Genomic DNA, 14,539 nt, shown 5'->3' with positions numbered 1-14,539 from the left:
TGACCTGTAGAAGTTGCAGAGTATCCTGGAGTCCATCAATCAATAAGCTAACAAGATTCAATCATGTAGAGAATTTTGTCTTTCAGTCACACAGAACCTACTCCCGTTTTCATTTGACTGTTTCACTTCATGATCACAAGAATCCTCTAGTGTTCCATATTTTAGGTAAAAATGTCACCTAGTCTTTAATATTAATATTTTGAGTCTCACAGACGGTTTGAACATGTCTTTGAATGGACAAACTGAATCCATTTTGCCTGTCAATGAGTGCATTACGGCAAATTCAATGGGCAGTTTTTTCCACTTCTAAAAAGACAACGTAAAGTACGGAAATCATTTGTGTTTTATGCTGAATAACTATGATAAGTGCTATGAGAAAGCCTGCACTGTGTCAGACTTTGCAACAAAAAAAGAATCACAAACAACAATTTGGACTTTTACTTTAACGTTTTGTGCTCTGGATTTAACACGGCTCTCTCTGAGGACAGACTCAGTCCAGAAGTGAGTATATATTTCCATTGTCTCTGCCAAAGAAAAATATCCATTTAGGCTAAAACCGATTTAAAATGGTAAAAAGAGATCTAAAAATACAGCAGTCAATAAACTGCTGCTTGTCAGGATGGAATAGTTAAGTAAATAATTCGACAATTTAAAATGCAATGATATATATTTAAAACGACAATAAGTTATGTACTTTAATATCTCCTATTTATGACACAAAAATATTGAACCGAGTTTTAAAGTGGAGTATTTTTCAACTATTGATTGACCTTTAATTTTTATCAGGCTGCAGTTCAGTTGAACTGTCAACCGACTCCAAATAAACACAGCTGTAATTTGTATGAAACATTTACTTTTAGTATTCTCTTTACCTAATTGCAAATTTCTGACTGTGGTGTTTCCTTTGAACCAGTGAACAAATAATGTAGATTTATAAACAAGACAACATGCAAACAATTATAGAACAAGTTAAAGAAACTGACAAAGAAGTTACTAATGAAACCAAATCAGTTTGTTTGACCTCACATTCACAGACACACACTCTATCTCCTTGTCATTCATGTTACGTAACCAATAAAGGGCAGGGAAAAGGTTTCAGTGCGAAAGGTGAAAACAGCTGAGCATAGTTATGAGCCCACCTTTGGTTGGAGCTCACTTGCACTGGAACTCTTCATCCGGACATTATCCCTGCACAGCAAGGACTCCACATTCTGCCTCAGTGTTTCCTGAACGAGTGGCTAATACCTCAAGAGGTTACATTGCACTTATAATCCAAAGTTCTGAAAAGCTGTTGGAATTTAAGAGCCTATTTAACAGACTGCACGAACAGCGACCATTTATTACATATTTTTGATTCTTTGGGCCTCGTTTTTAAGGACTTCCTTTTAGGAACACTTTCTAAGAATTCTTATTTAAATTGACTGCATCATGTAATAGTGGTTTTAATGAGTGCAATTTTTTGTAGGCCAGCATTTGTATTGTTAATATTCATGTTTTGAGAAAAGATTATTCAGGAGGTAAGTCTTTTTGAATTTCAAATTATCCAAACATTTAAAAATTATACTTTATACTTGCACTTTATGTTTAGTATTTTTCACAGATGCTAGAACAACTTACTATTTACTTTTATGTTTTCCAAAGGAACCTACCAACAACAGGATCTGCTGTAATTAACATAAAGTTAACTTGTGGAGTTTTTGTAGTACACCACTATGGGGTTTGGGGAACTCTTGGAGCAGGTAGGGAGCACAGGACGCTTCCAGGTCCTGCAGACAACCCTTCTCTGCATACCTGTGATGTTGATGGCCAGTCACAACCTGCTGCAGAACTTTGTGGCTTTGGTTCCCCCTCACTTCTGCAACGCGCACACAAACCTGTCTCAGTCCCAGATGAGTGCAGAGGAAGCGCTGCTGGTCACGGTGCCGCTGGACCAGACAGGGAAGCCAGAGAGGTGCTTGCGTTACGCGGCTCCACAGTGGCACCTCCTGACAAAAAACAGGAGCTCCAGTTCAGGGAAGGAGGGAGACACTAACGCTGGTTTGGATGTTGACCTGCAGGGATGTTCCGATGGATGGACCTATAACATGACTCACAGGAAATCCACAATAATATCTGACGTAGGACTACATTTTTTTTTTTTGCACATGTGTAAATGTTATCTTGTCCTGTGCCTTAAATGTTGTTCCATATTTTGTAGTGGAATTTGGTGTGTGATCAGCAGTCTTTGAAGCAAATGGGACAGGCGGTCTACATGGGAGGTGTGCTTCTGGGTGCTGTTGTCTTTGGAGGTCTTTCAGACAGGTAACATTGATCTCATCACTAATGATTTACAGTTGTGCTACTAATGTCAGATATTCGGCAACATCAATCATGTATGTAAAAAACACACTTTCTTTTCTTAAAGAGATTTTTGTATACTGTCTTTTATAGATAATCCTGCATCCACCTTTGTCAGAAACACACCATTTTAGTGCCTGTCTCTTTAAGAAAAGAAACTGTACTTGACCCAAAATACACAAATTAACCAGAACATTTGCATCATATTTCCCCTTTAAAAATTGTCCCACACAACACGTCTTCATGCAGCCTTGTTAAAATCATATGATGTGATACAGTCTGAATTAACTCTTTAATCCACCTGGCTCTAGATATGGTCGACGCATTCTCTTGCTTATTTCTCACCTGCTGATGGCTGTGTCAGGAACATGTGCTGCTTTCTCCACTGCGTTCCCGCTCTTCTGCCTGTTCCGCTTTGGCTGTGGCATGGCTCTGTCCGGCGTGGTGCTCAACACCTTCTCACTCAGTAAGTATCATGGTTTTGGACTTATGTTGCCATTTCCCGGTTTTATTTTAAAATTATGTTCTCCCTTTGTCTGGTCTTCCTTCCTGTGTTTTCCCTCCTGTGTCCAGGGGCGCCGTAAGTGGGTGAAAAGTTAGGATGATTCTAAGGGCCCGTGACTGACAGGGGCCCCGACAAATTTTAGAACATTAAGAAAATATGTTTAAGTAACCTTTCATCAATCATCAATAATTAACATTAATATAACGTCATATTGATGATGTACTCACTGAATTTACAATTCATTTAACTTATTTTCTTCCAAAAGTTAATTATCCAAAGCATCGAACACCCCCCTCTATTTACATGTAATGGTTTGGTCCTGCCTCCAAACGCTGTGCGGCACCGGCCCTTTCTAGCAGAGAGACATGTGAGGAGGGATGCTAGTACTTACGTGTGTATGATGTCTCAACGACTAACAAAGTCAGGCTTTCAAGAAAGAAAATAAAGGAGAGAAAGACAAGAGAGAGGGACGAAAGGGCGACAGTATGTCACCCAGTTTTTCAAAAGAAAAGGTGGGTGTGGTCCAGAGGTTGCGCTAGACTTTTTCGCTGCCCGTCATTTTGACGGACAGGATCGTAAAACTTCTGTCAAAATCCAGAATTACCCGTCGGCCTTTACACAACTCTGACTTGTCCGTCATTGTTAAAAAAAAATCCGTCATGGACGGAAAATATTCGGTTAACGCGACCTCTGGTGTGGTCAACACATCCTCACTCCCAGGTCGGCCTATGTTGACGTTATGTCAAGTCCCCTGCCGGCTTTTTCCAACGCAAGGGGGGGGGCCTTAGCGTCCATTTTCAACGCAAGGGGGGGGCCCTTAGCGTCCATTTTCAGCTTTCCGGGATGTCCATGTGCTTCTATGGACGCTCATGGAAGCACGGCATTCGTTTGTGTAGACTGCCCTTAAAGGCAATGAGAGCGTCCATTCTCATTGGATAGCAGAGAATTGTACACCCGGAAGTAAATATTCCCCTTACTGACGATTGATTTTACAGTGATATCTGCACTACTCATCAACTAAAAAACACCAGATTATCCTTGTTAATTACACAACATTGATTGGTTTAAATTGTGTGCAATGCTTTTGTATTTTTCCCCTTCGATTCGGAGAAACAAATCTTTTTTCGGAGTAAAGGATGGCAGAAGACACTACACTACCCAGAATCCCCAGCTATCGTTTGGACTACACCATAAGCTCTGTTTGACGTCACGTGATCTTCACATTTCTCCCTGCAGAAAAAGAAAACATGGCCGAACTTCGTTTTATTCTGGGTGTAAAATGCCTATTTTAAAGTTAGTTTGGCCATTAAAATGCGTTTTGATGTCATTTGATGCGAGAAATATGAGTTGTTATTTCAGATGATGTGTGCAGTGGATGTACATGATCTTTAGTTTGCTAGTTATTACGAAGATTACTTCAGGAAATTGCGTCCAACATTTTCATTGTTACCAAGATGGTTGCTAGGGACGCTGCTATCGATATTATTTCTGTTATGTTGTGTAACTGTTTAATGGTGTTATCTTTATTGCTAACCCCTTCCCCGTCAATGTATAGTGTTGGTCCACAGCGCAAACATATTAGTTTAACAAAATCCGCATCTAAAGATACGTTATTTTCCCCTGTGCAATTCCAGTCTCACATCTCAGAGCACATCGTCATTAACAAATACCGGTAACAGACCGAAAACATTTTTAAAACTAAAATAATAACTTATTCCGAGTGTGCTTGCTTTTCTCTTTGAAAGTCATCACATAACGGCATTGTAATACACGGTTCGGCTGCATTAAATATTACATATCTGCCGTAGTTCTGTATTTATAGAGCCCTGATGAGAAGACAAACATGAGGAACTGAAAACGTGACGTGGATCATAAATATATCAGCCATTAAACAACATCTTACATTTCTTTTCACACAATACGTCTCCTTGCCTTATCAACACTAATTCGGCTCACTTTTATATTTGATCCAATTGGTAGATAGGCTGTATTTAGACCATAAAGGTGCACAGCTGATTTAAAGAGACACCTGGTGGTTAAAGCATGTTATTGAATTTCATTATTTTTATTATTAGATATTAATAGGATCCCTATAAAGTATATTCATTACTCGTTATTCTCTACTAATAGTTAATTAAAGACTGTATATAATGACTATTTTGCACATCCCTTTCAAGATTTCAAGATTTTCTAAGGTTTATTGACATATCATATAGGCCTACACAACTGTGGTGTAGTTCTGCACTGAATGAAAAACTTGGGTCGCAGGTTCCTCAACAGTGCATTACAAGACATCTATCAATATGTGTGCATACCTCCAGCAATGTTAACTATGTTGAAGCACTTATTTTAACTGATATTATACATAATGTACTCTTATAAGATGTATGCAGATATTTCATCTCCGGCCTTGTCAGGTATTGAACAATCAATAAATAAAGAACACAGAATTGTTAAATATAAAACACAGAATTTGTGTGATTATACTAAATGATTTACAAATAAACACCACTGCATATTTAACTGTTACACATGCTGATGTAACGCAAATGTTCCAACTTGGGATCAATAAAGTATATCTTATCTTAAGCTGATCGATGGCTACTGCCATATTTGCAAAATGTGCCTCTGAACCTTGACAAGTGCATGTTTCAGGCTTATCAATTAATGTAATGTAATGTAATGTTATCAATTAACAACAGGAGGGGTCACAAACATAAGTCCAGCTGTTAAATAAAGCTCTTCTTACCTTAGCCGGCGTGTGGGTATATATTAATACTGCCCATTATGGGCACAAGCAATTTTCACCCATTTATTAATTATATGTTTTAAATGTGAGTGTTTCCTGTCCCCTAAACCTCCAGGGATGTACACAGTTTAATACTGGCAACTTCTTATTATGGGAAATACGAAAACGTCTTTTAAAACTACAACTCCCAGTAGAGACGTGCCATAGAGAAAATGTTGCGAAACAGAATAGCCAGCATGTGTAGTTCTGGGGAGGGGGGGGGGACGCGGTGGACCCGTTCAAATCCAGTTTTGAACAGTCTGCCGTGGTTCCATCCCATTTCAAGTGCTGTTCGAGGCTCGGTAACCCTCGGAGCACACTCTCCAATCACAGAGCTTGAGGACTATCACGGGGTTTGTCAAACAGAGCATGGTGTAGTCCAAATAGCTGGGGATTCTGGGTAGTGTAGTGTCTTCATTGCCTTTAAGGGCAGTTGACACAAACGAATGCCGTGCTTCCATGAGCGTCCATAGAAGCACATGGACATCCCGGAAAGCTGAAAATGGACGCTAAGGGCCCCCGCCTTGCGTTGAAAATGGACGCTAAGGCCCCCCCCCTTGCGTTGGAAAAAGCCGGCAGGGGACTTGACATAACGTCAACATAGGCCGACCTGGGAGTGAGGATGTGTTGGTGTGGTCTATGAGTGGTGGAAATTAGTCTGTTAGCTAAGCGTAATCCTTTGTAAATAATAATTGTAATGTTTTGCTGACATTAAAGGTGGGTGAATATCTGAAGTGCTTTGACAATAAATCCATAAAAAAACGTCATCAGTGGAAGCCGTAGTACTGTAAATGCACGACCAATCATCTGCCCTCATTGGTCATGTGCGCGTTCGTGTGTGTTGGAGGAGGGGCTTTGTGCGGAAGTGGCAGATTTTTTCCAGTTGTGTATTTTCAAATTCTAGCGCACTCGAGCTGTTTTCTCCAAAATTACCTACCCCACCTTTAAGTACTGTTAATATCTTCACAGCAAATTCAGAGGTTTTTCATTTCACTCCTCTTTTAGCTGACATTTAATAAATGCAGTTACATTTTTAGCAGCTATTCATATTAAATCAGTTGTCCGTCCCCTGGTGCCAGGCCCAACAGATCCATCTATAGGCTCCGTAGCCCTGACCCCCCATAATGCTTTGCAGTCTTGCCATGCTGTCCATTGAAAGCCAGTTGTCTAGAAAGCTGGACTTCAAGGACTTGATCAGTGACTTTGCCTGTAAGAAGGCTAGGCGCTGGGCTCTTGGTGAGTAAGGCTGAGCAAGGCCTCGTAATAACTGTTAAAGGCCAAGGCTATGGTAACGATATTGGATCACTACACACAAGATGCATATTGAGAAAAAGACTGAGAACAGGTAATAGGCTCTGATTTAACACCACCATCAGGCCTTTTCACTTCCATTTCCGTTTTGTTGTCCGTTTACACTTTAATACCCGCTTATTTTATAGTTGGTATGTATATTTAATTAAAAAATCTGCTGCTTATATTATTTTTTTGTTATAGCATTTTATAAATGATAATATTGGTGTTAATGTTCACTTTATTTTAATTTAAGAGGTCATGTATATTTCAGTTATATTTATTTAGATTTTTGAATGTTCCATTAAAAAATGCTATTAAAAAGGCATGTAAACCATAAAAGATTACTATTGAGGTCTATTGTCAGGAATGTTAGTGTTATATCAAATAGTGAATTCTACTGCAGCAGAATGTTGCACGTCTGCACAGTGTTATTCACCGCTCAGTGTCAGTAAATATTGTGCGGTTAGTATTGGACTACAAGATAGATGCAAGCCTGTACAGGTAGAGTTATTTAAAGCATAAATGTGTCGGTTGGGTTCTGGAGGTGTGGTTACAGCATTGTGCTTGGTTGGCGTGGCCTGGGCCTGGTGGTGGGGCCCAATGTGATATCTTTTCATGGGGCCCAAAATCCCTGGCGGCGCCCCTGCCTGTGTCTGATTGTCTCATTGTGTTCACCTGTTGCCCTTGTGTTTCTGCCTCCCCTGCCCAGCTGTATCTTGCCCTGTGATTACCCTTCTGTGTATTTAGTCTTGTCTTCCCCTTTGCTCCATGTTCGGTTGTCGTCATTTCCTACCTGATCTTGTCCATTTTATGTGCCTGTTCCCGTCCGTCTGTCTGCTCCCATTCCTTGTGTCCCCTGGATGGGGTTTGTTAGTTATTTGTTTGTGTTACCTCGCCTGTTCCTTCAGTTCTTGTATTTTTGTATCAGCTTTCGAATAAAGCTCGCTTTTGTTAAAACCCCCATACCTGCCTTCCCTGTTCGTACTGCTTTTGGGTCCTATTTACCCCAACCATGACAGTACAACCGGACCAAAGCTGGACCCAGCAGGGGGCCTTTATGAGGTAACTTATCATTTAATATACCTAAGGAATAACTGTCGATACGCCTCCAGTAGAGAGGAGAGGCAGTCTATCATGTTTTCGGCACGCAAAGAAGTAACTTCGAGGCCCTGGTTAAGGGACTTATTACCCGAGTTAGTGAAGGACTTTATTGTAATTGTGAGGTCAAATCTGATTCCCGGCCTGCTAGCCCTAGACATGCTAGCCCCCGTCCTGCCACAGATCCCAACATTGCTCATTTCGAGGACCCTTTTGTGGGATCCCACCTGGCCTTGGGAGGTCCACGGAGCCTCCAAAAGGCTTCTAAGAGACGCAAGGCCAGGCTACCGGCCCAAGCCTCAGCAGCCATGGTTCCGGCTCCCACTCTAGCCCCCTGTGTCCTGTTGGCGGTTCTGCCGACTCAAGTCCCTTCTCTGCCGGGAATCCTGCCAACACCATGTCCTGTCCTGTTGGGGGTCCCGCCGACAGCAGCCCTTGTTCCATCGGGAACACCTGTCCCGCCGACACCAGTTCCTGTCCCGCCGGGGGTCACGCAGACAGTGGTTCCTGTCCCGTCCGGGGTCTCGCCATCTCCTGCCCCCAGTGCTCCCGAATCCCGATCCCAGTTCACATGCTCCGGCGATCCAGCTGACTCGCCACCACCTTCCTGCCTGTCCTTTTGCCCGGCCTCCTGAGTTTCCCCTCTGCGGCTTTCGCCCCTGCTCTGCCTCTGCCTGGCCCACGGGCCACCCGCCCGAGACCCCCTCCTGGTCCTCTGCCGTGCCCCCGGGCTATCAGCCCAAACCCGTCCACCAGGCCCCCCTTCACCCACTCTTTTGGCCCTTGTATCAGCTTTTGAATAAAGCACACTTTTGTTTAAACCCCCATACCTGCCTTCCCTGTTCGTACTGCTTTTTGGTCCTATTTACCCCAACCGTGACAGTAAGACATCTAACTGGATAGGGTACAATCAGCATGAAACAACTTAAATGGAAGCAGTCAACTTGCATTATGATTCAAGAATAATAGTTGTACTAAATTCCAAAAAAATACCTATATCTCTTTTTTCTTTAATATCAAGTTGTGGAGTGGATCCCCACTAGTGTGCGAACAATGGTCGGGACACTGACAGGTTACTGCTACACAGTTGGACAGTTGATACTGGCGCTCATCGCGTACTTCATCCGGGACTGGAGGTGGTTAACCCTGGCTGTGTCTTTGCCTTTCTTTGTCTTCTTCCTCATTGCATGGTAAGATGCTAAGTATTGACATGCAAATCAAAGCAAACCAGAATCACAGATGCATGTTTATTTGCACGATTAACAGAACACATATTTCACACAGGTGGTTTCATGAATCTTCAAGATGGTTAGTTATGAGTAATAACCCTGAACAAGCCATCAAGAACCTTAAAAGTGTGGCGAAATTTAATGGACGGAAGGAAGAGGGAGAGAAAATCGACATGAAGGTAAGAGAATGTCCTGTGTTGGTGTTATTGCACCATCTATCTGTGTATAACATACATTAATCTTTTGTCGGTTTGCATAGAGGCTGCAAGAAACCATGAAGAAAGAGATGTCTTGCTCACAAGGCACCCACTCTGTCCTGGATTTGTTCCGCACACCTACAATGAGGAGAATGACGATCTGCCTCAGTGCTGTCTGGTACATGTTCCTTCTTGTAAACATCTCAGTTTCTCATTAACAAATATGTAATTGCTTTGACACTATTCATGGTTTATTTTTAAAACAAACCTAGGTTATCCACAAGCTTTGCTTACTACGGTCTTGCGATGGATCTGCAGAAGTTTGGGGTAGACATCTACTTGATCCAAGTGATCTTCGGAGCTGTCGACATCCCTGCTAAAGTCATCATGGTCGTATCTATGACTTATATTGGACGGCGCATATCACAATGTGGGGCTCTCATCATCGCTGGAATCACTATTTTGATCAACCTGCTGATACCTTATGGTATGGTTGAAAACATGTATACAAGTTGAATATCATACTGCAGAAACAACACAGTCCTCTGATGAATGTCTCACTCCATGTGCAGATAAACAGACTGCACGCACGTGTATGGCTGTACTGGGTAAAGGTTTCCTCGCTGCCTCATTCAACTGCTGCTATCTTTACTCTGGAGAACTGTTCCCAACAATCATCCGGTAAGTGTTATTTACAGGTGTCCACTTAGCAAGAAGATTTAGATATTGTCTTTTATTTTTTTATTTAGGGTTTAAAGGGGCCCTTTTATGCTAGTTTTCAGGTGTTAACTTACTTTAATGTTCAGAGAGCTCATTCTTTTTCTCATACTGCCTGTGCTGCAGAACCTCTTTTCACCCTCTGTCTGAAACAAGAGCCCAGTCTGCTCTGATTGGTTAGCTGGCCGGCTCTGTTGCGATAATTCAACTGCCTAGGGATGTCCTGCCCCTTAACCTATCATGTACAATGTGTTGTAGCGCTAGCCAATAGAAGCGCAAGTGTTACTTGGTGATATCACTATGGGAACTTTGGGATTTTAGCCTTTTGTAGACCATTTACATGCACACAAACCTACAGTATATATCCCACTATATGCAAAAACTCCAAAAGCATAAACCTCTTTAAGTTCAGCTCGTTTTATTTATTGGAGGAGACATCCTGACTTTTTCAAAAGGGCATATGAGAGTTTTTCTACTTGCTGTGGACAATGCTTCAGACGTCTTTAGGCTTGAAACAAGTTAGCATTTTCCCACTTCCATTTCCCTCTTCTTGAAGTCAATTCTTTCTTGCACAAGCTTCTGGTTAATGGCCTGAACAAAGGTATCTCCTTATGATATTTTCATGATTAGTTCTAGTTCTCTCACTTTTGGAGCTTTTGACATGTCTTAACAAAGGTGGTGGCTAACAATTGGGGGTCAGCTGCAGTGGCGTTTCTATATTTACAAAAGTGGTGGGGCACAAAACACTTAGATGTCTATATATAAGCTTCTCCAGTGAGGTTCATGGCTAGTGAGGCACTGGCACTGACTCTTCAAGTTTACAAACATTATATTTTGACCTAAATCAAAATATAATATTATTTTCAAAAGCCTCTTTAGTCTGATGCTTCAATTCATTTTAAACAGACAGTTCAACAGAAGGATACCCAAAAAATTTAATTTTATCATTTAAATATTGAATTGTTCTCTCTTAGTAAGATTGTGGTCTTACCTTGACTTGAAGATGAAGTCCATTTTCCTATCCTTCTGGACAAAGATCTCTATTACTTTTTTGTAAAAGTCCTCCTTATCTTCTTGTAGTTTCAAAAGTCTATCATAAATCTAAATGATGGATTTATGATTAGAAAATTATAAAAGTAGGGTAGACATGTGGATATTATCCAGCTGAACAAAACGTGCATGTAAACAGGTACGTTTCCCACAGATCTTATTTTGAGCTATTTTCTAAAATTCTATGGAGACATCTCGTTGCTTTTTTGTGGAGGGAAGCCATGCGCAGCTTACTTCCTGGTTTTAGGACGCGTCTCTCTCCTCCTCTTCACCTGCTCTTCACACACCACACTTTTCGCGGCACACGTACTTACAGCCAATCAGCTCTGAATTATGTGAGTTGACGTATGGTGGGGATGGCAGCTCTATGCCGCTATGGTCATTATTTTTTGCCACACACATTAAATAGGAAAATACTCTGAGCATGTGCAGTGTAGTTTCCAATTCAGACACTGAGTAAGTGCATTGAACAAATCAATGACTGGATGTGTCAGAACTTTCTCCAATTAAACAAAAATAAAACTGAGATAATGGTTTTTGGAGCCAAGGCAGAACGTATAAAAGTTAGCTCTGAGCTTCAGTCTGCAATGTTCAAAATAACAGATAAAGCCAGAAATCTAGGTGTAGTCATGGACTCTGACCTGAGTTTCAACAGTCACATTAAAATAGTTACTAAATCAGCCTACTATCAACTTAAGAATATACAACCCAGTCTCACGGCATTTGGTGTTATAGCCACGAAATTAATCTATTAATTTGTGTTCACCAACATGATTTCCCCATTTTTTTCGTGCCACACAGAACGATTTTAGAAGCAATGTATTTATATTGGTATGTTTCGTGCCTGCACCAAATGATAACAAATTAGAAGGAAAAAAAGATTTAAAAAATACAGATTTCACTATTCTGAGGCTCTGAGCCCCATTTATTTTCCTCGCGGATGGCAAAAAGAGTCAGACATTATAACATTTAGAATAAAAACAGTAATCGTGGCTTGATATTGAGTAACAAAATGTTTTTATGAACCACACAGCTTCTGGTCTTCCAAGACCCGACCGGACAAAAAGACGTGGTGCAGGCACGAAACATACTACCAATAGAAATACATTGCTTTTAAAATCGTTCTGAATTGTTACATATACTTTTTATTCATATACTTCTTATTCATGTATTTTTTCTTTTAATGTTTCTTTTATTATCTTTTCTTTTTAATGACTGTTTTTAAATGCCTTTGTCTGAATGTCTTTCATTTTTGTTTAGAACTTTGAATTGCCTTGTGTTGAAAGGTGCTATAAATAAACGTGCCTTGCCTTGCCTTGCCTCAGTCAGAATGGCATGGGCTGGGTATCCATGATGGCTCGGGTGGGAGCCATGGTGGCCCCGATGGTGCTTCTCACGGCCGACTACCTGCCTTGGCTCCCGGGTTTGATCTATGGCGGCGCTCCGATCCTCAGTGGAATTGCTGCCATATTTCTTCCAGAAACACTTGGCTCACCCCTCCCCGACACAATACAAGATGTGGAGGACAGGTAAGATCAGGGGGGACAGGATCTGTTCTTTCTTTACATCTCTGCAAAATCAAAACATACATTTTTAGTAAAAGTATACTGGAGGCATTTTAGATATTAAGAGTGAGACAGAGACATCAATATTTTCATTTTCTATTTTGACCACAGGGGAACTGGGAGAAGCTCCAAAGTGTCACAAAAGGAAGCGATAATCCTGCAAGACACCCAGGCAGATCTCCTAAAGCAGACGGCCTGAGGGCATATGGATTCTGCTCCTGAGGTTTTCCTGACATGTTAATGAACATATCTTGGACCTGGTTACTGCTTTTTCTCCGGCCTGTTTATTAGTTTGATTTCAATAGAAAGCTTATTATATTGTATGTCTGCTAGACAGGTGGAGTTGCCATAAGACAGGTCAATACAGTGAAATGAATAGCTGTGAACAATTAGATCTGTGTGTGTTTGTGTTATAGGAGGATTTTAGTCTGGATTTGCATAAATCATGTTTTTATATTTTAGAAAATGTGCCTTCTACAGGTGCTTTGCTTTTACTGGTATTTGTATAACTTCTTATTACTTGCAATCTAGTATTTGAAAACAAAACTATATTTTCAATAAAATCAGCACCTACACTTAAGTCTTCTCATTCCCTTTGCTCTGTTGAACTGAAATACTTTGCACACTTCTTTATCCAGGCTACTTTTAAATGGGCACTGTCTGATACAATTACTGAAACAAGTCAGACAAAGACGTTTGTGACAAGAGGATTTACATGTAACTGGTTTGCGTCTGTCATTCATTGTCTGGGCCTTATGCTAAATTATCAATCAATAAGTAAACAATATGAAATCAGGTAGATAATTATGTTTTTCAATCACACACAGAACCTACTCCTGTTTACATTTGTCTGTTTCATTTCATGATCTCAAGAATGACCTCTGATGTTCCATATTTTAGGTAAAATGTCACTTGGGTTGCGTTCCAATAGTCCATTTAGCCTTTAACCTTCCTAACGGAGTGAAATGACCCGGAAGTCCCTCAGTGGCAGCCATGATAAGTGCCGTTCCAATTCTCTAAATGAAAGGAAAGGAGGTTTCAAACTTCCTTTATAACCTCCTTTAGCTTAGGAACCACTGGACCTCCCTTGACGAAAGGAGAGGAGAAAATGCTGCCCCACAATGCATTGCAGCCGCAGCATTTGACGTCACACAACAGTCGGCCATTCACGGAAACAAACGATTATGACGGAGAAATTATTAAGCATTTTAAAACGTATGTGGTAAGTTGCCAAAGTGCTTTGTTTTGAACGTTCATCAGTATTATAATCAAAAGGAGAAATATGAACGTTAGTTTTTACTGAAATTATCAAATAAAGTCAACATTTCAGTGTTTACTGAGCTGTGTGGGGTTTGTTCAAAGATGTTTGAATGGTGATATACACAGTGATAGATGTTAAGGACTAACGTTTATAATAAATACATTTGTATTGATTTTAAGATCTTTTCATAGTTCATACAATCATACGTATTGGGATCATTGGTATTAATGTGGACCGGAGGGAGAGGGTGACGAGCATAAGTTTCACTTTCATTTTTTATTTCAATTCCAACTTTGGTCATGAAGAATATGTTTCTCTGTTGTCCACGTTCATAAAGCAAAGCAACAGCATCAGAGCACGGTGCAGAGTCTCTAGATGAGTTTACAGTAGTCCCTCCTTCTTATTAAACATCCATGTTGTAGTCCGCTGTATAGAAAACTGTAGTTTCCATAGTTTCCCCACAGCAGCAGATTCATAACGTCCGCTGGCGCATCATAAA

The 14,539-nt window shown here is 40.8% G+C and overlaps 1 protein-coding gene across 4 annotated transcripts; it reads left to right on the top strand.

Annotated features, from left to right (window-relative positions):
• Positions 1-379: 379 nt before the first annotated feature.
• LOC117458970 (solute carrier family 22 member 6-like) lies at positions 380-13,359 on the top strand. 4 transcript variants are annotated; one of them, XM_034099748.2, is made up of 11 exons: positions 380-501; positions 1,642-2,117; positions 2,198-2,301; positions 2,649-2,803; positions 9,043-9,211; positions 9,306-9,429; positions 9,510-9,625; positions 9,720-9,934; positions 10,020-10,128; positions 12,540-12,743; positions 12,891-13,359. In XM_034099748.2, the coding sequence occupies exons 2-11, from the start codon at positions 1,713-1,715 to the stop codon at positions 12,976-12,978; spliced, it is 1,689 nt and encodes a 562-aa protein (XP_033955639.1). In that variant the 5' UTR covers positions 380-501; positions 1,642-1,712; the 3' UTR covers positions 12,979-13,359. The 4 variants fall into 4 exon arrangements, with proteins under 4 accessions (XP_033955639.1, XP_033955641.1, XP_033955640.1 ...); XM_034099749.1 differs by lacking the exon at positions 380-501 and adding an exon at positions 1,106-1,517 and having other exon boundaries at positions 1,695-2,117; XM_034099746.2 differs by lacking the exon at positions 380-501 and adding an exon at positions 1,106-1,517.
• Positions 13,360-14,539: the final 1,180 nt, after the last annotated feature.

Source organism: Pseudochaenichthys georgianus, chromosome 14, assembly GCF_902827115.2.
Source record: "Pseudochaenichthys georgianus chromosome 14, fPseGeo1.2, whole genome shotgun sequence".
Classification (NCBI taxonomy): Eukaryota; Metazoa; Chordata; class Actinopteri; order Perciformes; family Channichthyidae; genus Pseudochaenichthys; species Pseudochaenichthys georgianus.
Note: the sequence above shows the minus strand (reverse complement) of the source record. Positions and strands in the feature narration are given on the sequence as shown.

What these genes read in the sequence shown, in the direction of transcription:
- LOC117458970 (XM_034099748.2), top strand. Translation starts at nt 1,713, where the DNA reads ATGGGGTTTGGGGAACTCTTGGAGCAGGTAGGGAGCACAGGACGCTTC. An exon ending in TTTGGAGGTCTTTCAGACAG is followed by an intron (nt 2,302 to 2,648) that starts GTAACATTGATC and finishes ACCTGGCTCTAG; the next exon opens with ATATGGTCGACGCATTCTCT. An exon ending in CAACCTGCTGATACCTTATG is followed by an intron (nt 9,935 to 10,019) that starts GTATGGTTGAAA and finishes CTCCATGTGCAG; the next exon opens with ATAAACAGACTGCACGCACG.